Raw genomic sequence first — 7,618 nt, forward strand, 5'->3', positions numbered from 1 at the left:
ACAAAGGCTATTTCAAACTGCTGTGTTTGCAGCAGCGGTGAGAAGGCAACAGATGGTATGAATACACAACAAATGGAGTTGATTTAAGGTCATGTGTGATGGAAACTTTCTGCTCTATTGAGCCATATTTACATGGTTTTTATGCCAAAAGGAAACATTTTCCATTATGAATCAAACACTTGTGTTTGTGTGTGTTTTTAAATTGTCCGGACACCTGATTATTTCTATATTAAATCAAAAGTGTCCATTAACTGATTAAAAGTTAGTGTTTAATTATTTGTTAAGATTTCTTATTGCAGAAGTACACTTGGCAGCCATGTTGGACAACCTCAGCCAGCAGGACTTAAACCACAGAGGGCAGGCACATATTGTGTTTAATGTTCGACCTTTGTACACTGGCTGAAAATGATTCTGCGCTGAAGAAATGTGATTTTCTTATTTTTTACTTTTTCCAAAGCTTTTCACAGCAGCTTGTGGTTTTCTCAGGTGGATGCGGTGACAGCTGAGGCAAACTTCATCTGCTTGACCTAAAAATAAATTGCACTTTCATTCAAAAATGTGTTGTGATTGCTGTGTTTACTTTCATGAACTGCAAAAGTGCCAAATGATGTTCCTTGAAGACCTGGATAGAAACTAAAATGTAAAGTAATGTCGCTCACTTTAAAACATGAGCAACACATTTCTATAACTTAAGACTAGATTAACAGAAATAAAATTGTGACGATGTCAAATCATTTTACAGTTTAAAGGTTTAAGCTTCATCATTCTTTCAACACTTAATTCTGCTGGACATGATCTGATACTATTTCTCTAGTTTATCAAGGGGAACAGAATCCAGTACAGGAGTAAATCTTTATGTTTGTTTGTTTATTTGTTTGTTTGTTTTGTTTTTGTCTTCAGTCCACTAGATTGCAGTAAACCACTAACATGTTTGATAGTAACCTAGAAATCAGTAGAAGAAAACGCTTCACAGTGACGTGTAGCGACCAGAAACCATCGATATAGACACGTAGAAGCCGCGTCGGGGATGCGTCTGCCGCGCCGCCATATTGGATCAGGACTGTGTCCTAAACGGTTCAAGTAATGGACAACAACAGACTTCTGCTGGTTTTAGAGGCTTTAATAGAGGAAATGCAAAACAATGACAGAGGTGAGAAGTGACCTTAGAATATTTATTGTTACGAACATGCTGAATTTGATATACAGCACCCAAGTAAATAATAGGTAACATTAAGTGACAACGAAGCTTTATTTGATGAACATGTAATACGTAAACAATTTGACATTGACATTATAGTGTTTCTTCTATTTCATCACATTAATATGACACTGACCGTAATTTAGGCTTAAGTTATGTCTAAATTAAAACGTTATATAGCTACTAAACACTACAGAATAACGTATCACGTTTTTGTTTCTAGCCTGCCACAAAAAATAAAAACAAAAAACAAAGTTATAGGAAGACATGGACAGCAACACTGAGGAGAAGGTACATCTAGACAAACAGTAATAATAATATTATAATGATTGGATAATAATAAAGTTTAAATAATTATATTATAATACGAAACTACTAATATTAAAATAATAATAGTTATATTATTAATATTAAAATGTAAATTACGCAGGGGGAGTGTGACTAAGCTTCTGCTCCGTATCCTGACATGCATTAGGAGGCGCAGACCACCTGAACCAAGATGGCGGCCGAGTTGACGCATCGACACCAGTGAACAGACGCGGGGTCAAGCAGCATCTAGGTGTACAGCTCTATGTCCAGAAACCGGAAGAAAACATCCAGCTGTCATCAAGCGCAGATACCTCTTGCTAGCTTAGCACTCTGTGTAATGAAACGGCCTTGAGAGTCGGGAATAACCTGGTGTTTTATCATGCTGTGTCCGGAGTAGTTGCTGAAAACACCGAAACCCAGGGAATATAATTCTCCTCGACTTTCCTCCGGTCCGGGTGTTGAAACAAGGTACGTTAGCTTAGCAACGTAGCGATAGCAAGAGTTAGCTTGCGAGCTAATTAGCAGACGACTGTAATGGTTGTAAGAACCGACTTCACCAAGTTTCTGCGTTTTCTTTTCTCGTTTTGACATCGTGTTAGTACAATAGTAACATTTAAACTTTAGTACAAAGCTAGAAGAAGTGCTGACATAACGTAAAGTAGAAGCAGGCTCAACCTCTGTGAAGACTGTCTGTTAACGTCTATTATATGAGATGTATATGCTCACACTGTGTGTATATATATATATATATATATATATATATATATATATATATATATATATTTTAGCTGTGTCTATATGACTTGGTAATTCATTTTGCCTATTAAATTCACTTAAATTAAATTTAGTTTTTTAATGCAAATAAAGTTGTTGAATTGATGGCAGTCAGTTAGTAAATTGCTAAAACACACGCTGACTTTTCGCTTTTCCATTCCACACAATAGTGAATGCAAGTCACTGTTTCTTGTAATATAAACAGGGTGATTTAGATGAATTCCATTTTGATTCACGTAATGCTTACTGCTACTCACTTTTGTTTAAATCGTCTTCCTCAAATCTCTGTACATAGTGTGGATGAACATTTATTAAAAGTCTGGAGTTTTACTCACATTTTATTCAGTGAACTTAGTCTGTCACGTTTTTTAAAAAAAAATTCCAGGTTTCTCTGAGCACGACCTCCTGATTGTTTGTCCAGACTGGAGTTGCCAACACTGTGACTCACTGAGACCTCTCTGTGCTCTCTGTTGGTTTGTGCAGGTGTGAATGAGTGACGTGGTGCCTCCCACAGCTCTCAGTGAAGTCCAGCTCCGCTTCCTCTGCCACGATGACATAGAGAATGTCAAACTGCTCTGTGGGGATTGGTTCCCGATCGAGTAAGAATCATGTTCAGCAAGCTATTTATAGAACCTGATTGAGAGTGAGAGTTTGTTGCATTTTATTAAATCTGATCCAGTCTTACATTTATAAATTACATTTTAGCCCTATTAAGTTTACTGTTGAACCTTTGTGCATAACTAGTAGGGAGACACTTAAAGGAACTAACATAAACACATTTGTTTTTTTTTTTTCACTGATTTGAATGTGTGTGTGCTGTAAGCTTATTCACTGCATTTGTGCACACTCATTTGTGCACACTCATTTGTTGACATGACTGCGTCATAAATATTCATTGCATTTTGGTGCACTCACAATCAGTTAGTCAGTTGAGAATTGTACCAACTGCAGATATATGACTCCTGGTAGTTCATGGGGGATTTGATAAATGACTTAAATAAATCAGGTTACCCTTTCCAAACAAACTGCAACAACTTTCATAATCACGTCTTTAAATGTTCATACCATCTTGACTTCTTTTGTGTGCATTTGACACAAAAATAGAAAGCATTGAAGAACCATTCCAGTTTTTGATGTCTGTACACCAGAATAATTCAGGCTTTTTCAAGCCAGTTTCGCATCAGAAAACAATATTTTCATATTTCCCATCTTGAACAATGCATTATTTTTGAACCTGCTAGACTCAGTGGCCAGAAGAAAAATACCAGTTCCTAAATGTGCAACTAAATGTCCAATATAATGTGGCGTCTTGATAAGTGAAATATAGCATATGATTCAATACTTCCTTTAATAGAGCCACTTTTCATATTTATGTCTTCCTCAGTCACCCCATCAAACATCAGAGAGCTTTATTCTTTACAGAGTCTGCAAATTTAGATCACTATACTATGCACTAATGCTAAGAGACTGAACTTGATGCCTTCTAAGTATTTATTCCTTAGGAAAGACCTGCTTACGCTTACCCTGTCTTTGCCTTGTAAGTGGCTTTGGATAAAAGTCTCTGCCAAATGACTAAATGTAAATGTAACCCAACTGATCTTTGACTCCAGGTACCCAGACTCATGGTATCAGGACATCACCTCCAACAAGAAGTTCTTCTCCCTCGCTGCCACCTTCAGAGGCGGCATCGTGGGAATGATTGTGGCTGAGATCAAAAGCCGGACCAAAGTACACAAAGAGGTGAGATGTTTAGCGGCATTACACAGTTGCTCACGTAAAACAAAGTGCTTTGAAAGCTGTATTCTTTTAAATTGCATTGGTGCTGTGTATTCACTCTCACTGAGCTGTCATTTGGAAATGTCATTGAAATAGTCTGGGTTTAGTCTGTTAATTAGATGAACCAGAAACCCTGGTTCCTTCTGTTATAAGATAACAAATAAATGTAGACTAGTCTTGTGTTGCTTGTGTATGAAAGGCTACAAATAGATTTATTGCACTGGGCTGGGATCAGACATCTGCTTCTCTTTCTTTGTTTTTATAATATGTTGCCACTTCCTTTCAAATAATGCGTTTCAATCCAATACATGAATGCAGTTTTTCGTTTCAAAATCGACTGGGGATGGTAAAAGAGTCTTAATCATCATCATTATCATTTTATGTAAGAGTATGATGTGTCTTAATCTCTAATTTTCTCTCACTTCTCTGTGTCTTTCTGTGTATGTATATATATATGTGTGTGTGTGTGTGTGTGTGTGTGTGTGTGTGTGTGTGTGTGTGTGTGTGTGTGTGTGTGTGTGTTAGGATGGGGACATCCTGGCCTCCAGTTTCCCTGTGGACACACAGGTAGCCTACATCCTCAGCCTGGGAGTGGTCAAAGAGTTCAGGAAACATGGCATAGGTACTGCTTCCTGTCCCTGTACCCACACAAACCTTAGCATAACCTCCTCAGATTCTCTTCACAGAATATGTAAATTAACATTTAAACTGATCAGTTTATCATCATATCACACTTAATGCTTCATTAAAATGCGAAAACAGCTGCAGTGTGCTGTAAGCAGTTTACTTTTTATGTTAGATTCTGCCTTCTACACGCTGTACCCAGGGACACCCCTCACCAAAACCAAACTGACTATTTCCCTCAAGTGAGAACTAGTCTGACAGAGACAGTGTCCTCTTGTGTGCTATGTGTGTGAAAGAGTAACTCTGGACGGTGTCCTGAACTGATTCTCTAGCTGTTGTCCAGAGTTCATATGTGAAAACAGCTACTCATTGAGCTCTGTCTCCATCATTAAGGCTCCCTACTGCTGGACAGTTTGAAGGAGCACATCTCGACAACAGCCCAGGACCACTGTAAGGCAATCTACCTGCACGTCCTCACCACCAACAACACTGCCATCCACTTCTATGAGAACAGGGACTTCAGGCAGCATCACTACCTGCCCTACTACTACTCCATTCGAGGCGTCCTCAAAGACGGATTCACATATGTGCTCTACATCAATGGGGGTCATCCACCCTGGACAATATTATATCCTTTTTTGGAAGCAGGAAAAGAAGCCACTTACTCAGTATTGCTTAGTGGACTGGGTGTATTTGTTCTCTACTCAACGTTACTCGCTCATATGTGTAACATCTTGATTTTAGAACATGTCATGCCCAGATGACAATTACACAAATTAGTCAAACTAGATACCATATGTAAACGTGTTGTTGCATGTTTCCTTAACTTTTTTTGTCCTCACTGACTATATCCAGCACATTGGTTCAACTCTGGCCAGCCTGAGTCCCTGCTCCATTCCACAGAGATTATACCGACAGGCCCAGTCCCTGCTGCGCTCCCTGCTGCCCTGGTCCAACATCGCCTCCAAGACTGGCATACAGTACAGCCGAACAATGTGACACACTATGGTGAGTTGTTTGTTGAACTTTTTTTTCTGTCTAGCTTTATCGAGCCATATATTTCTGATTTTCACTGTCATCTCTTTTTCAGGAGCACAACTGTTCCGTTTCTCACCAGTCTTCCCCTGTACACACCAAGATGTGCACGCACTCACATTCTCAACTGTGTACCACTTTCCACACCCTGTGTATGAAGCAGGTCTCTGGTTCAACTTGTGTTTGACCATTCACATACCAGAATGTCACTCCTGATTCAGTACACATTTGACACTGTTCAGACAAGATCCAGGTTTGCAGCTGTAGTCCTCTACTCTCTCTCTATCTATATATCCATTCGAAAAACAACCTGTTTACCCTGTCATACCAAAGCCAAGGAGTGTCAGAGTCGCTTTCAAGCAGTAGATCAGAGTGGAAGACCCGGTTCACATATGTTGGCCCAGGCAAACGCACAGCAAACACATTGTGGTGGAAGGGTTGCAACACATACACAAACACGCACACAAAGGGAACCCTACAAAGACTACAGGTTCAAATCCTACCTACGTTCCTGTCTCCCTTTATCCTGTCCACTACTATCACAAAGACTATGTATACTGGTTGTATATTATATATACTAATCTAATATATAAATTTCTCTCAATACGTACATGTATGTCTATTAAGCTGTCAGTAGGCCAAGCTAAAAGACAACCCATGCATTTTTTCTGTTTGAGTAGAGAATGAATCATCCAGTATCTGTTCCAGTTTGTAAGACATACACTCAAGAATAGGTTAACTTAAACTGGACTGTGAATCTAGCTGTGTTAATAGGCTAGTAGGATAGAGTACTTCTAATTATACGCAGGAAACTTTGAGATGCAATGCAGCTGGGCAGTAACGTATGTTAAGTCGTGGCCTTTCTACATTGCTTCAAAATGTTGTCCATGTATAATCCACACAAGACTTAGGGAGAGGTTCTTGAATCCATATTTTAGAGTTTTTTAAATGGTAACTGGCTGCAGTCCTGTCTGCCTGCTCTGTGGCTGTAAAACTGCTGCCAATGTAGACAAATTATTTTAAAAAGACTTCACAGATTAGATTTTAATGTTGTACAAGAGATGAGACGCATAAGGTAATGTTACCATGCCTGAATGGATGCAGGTGTTTATGCCTGTCTGTGTGTGTATTTATATACAGTAGACGCATACAAGATCTGAAATTAGCACCTTTTAAGTGCCAAATCTTGGTCAGATCTGTTTGTGGAAATTCACCCAAGGTGTTGACTGGTAACTTGAGCAAGATTGTAGTTTCTCTATTTTATTGTCTTCTGTTGCACTTCCTAATGAATTACAACTTGGATGCATTGTTTATGTCAGTGAGTACGTCTCTGTGACTCTCTGTGGAAAAATGGGCATTTATTGTTAAAAGGTGGAAGTGTGTCAGTTTAACAGCCCTGAGCAGTTGACCCCAGTAGTCCATTTCAGATATTGTGTATGCAATAAATGTGTTTCATTTGATTGATTGTAAAGACTGCGTCAGTCGACGGCCCCTGCTGTGTGACTATTTTACGTTGTTCTGATGTTTTCATTGTGATTGTCATATTATATTGTCATAAACCTGAGCCTTGTTTTCACAATATATCATGGTATCAGTTGTTTGTCTTGAAGGGGAACTTAACACAACTTTTACATTTGGTGAGACTTGAGAGAGAGAGAGAGGGAGAGCTTTATTTGCAAAACATATCCTGACCTGTAGTACCTAAGTACCTATTATGGGTCAAGCCCTAAAACTGCTGGACTTTAATCCCCCATCATGCACCTTAGAGTCTCTCCACTGTAAATGGCAATCCAATCTCAACTTCATGTATCGAGCTGTCTCTGGAAATACCAACTTTCCCTTCTCTACAGGATCATCAGGGACAGCTTCTTCAGTTCTACAGATGACAATATACAACTGTTT

At 38.9% G+C, this 7,618-nt stretch overlaps 1 protein-coding gene across 1 annotated transcript; it reads left to right on the plus strand.

The window, feature by feature from the left end:
• Positions 1-1,691: 1,691 nt before the first annotated feature.
• On the plus strand, positions 1,692-7,297 carry nat15 (N-acetyltransferase 15 (GCN5-related, putative)). The gene is made up of 7 exons (XM_026347547.1): positions 1,692-1,975; positions 2,765-2,880; positions 3,892-4,021; positions 4,583-4,679; positions 5,075-5,309; positions 5,524-5,689; positions 5,772-7,297. Exons 2-6 carry the CDS (start codon positions 2,771-2,773, stop codon positions 5,678-5,680), a joined length of 729 nt encoding a protein of 242 aa, XP_026203332.1. The 5' UTR covers positions 1,692-1,975; positions 2,765-2,770; the 3' UTR covers positions 5,681-5,689; positions 5,772-7,297.
• Positions 7,298-7,618: the final 321 nt, after the last annotated feature.

Source organism: Anabas testudineus, chromosome 8, assembly GCF_900324465.2.
Source record: "Anabas testudineus chromosome 8, fAnaTes1.2, whole genome shotgun sequence".
In the NCBI taxonomy this organism is placed as follows: Eukaryota; Metazoa; Chordata; class Actinopteri; order Anabantiformes; family Anabantidae; genus Anabas; species Anabas testudineus.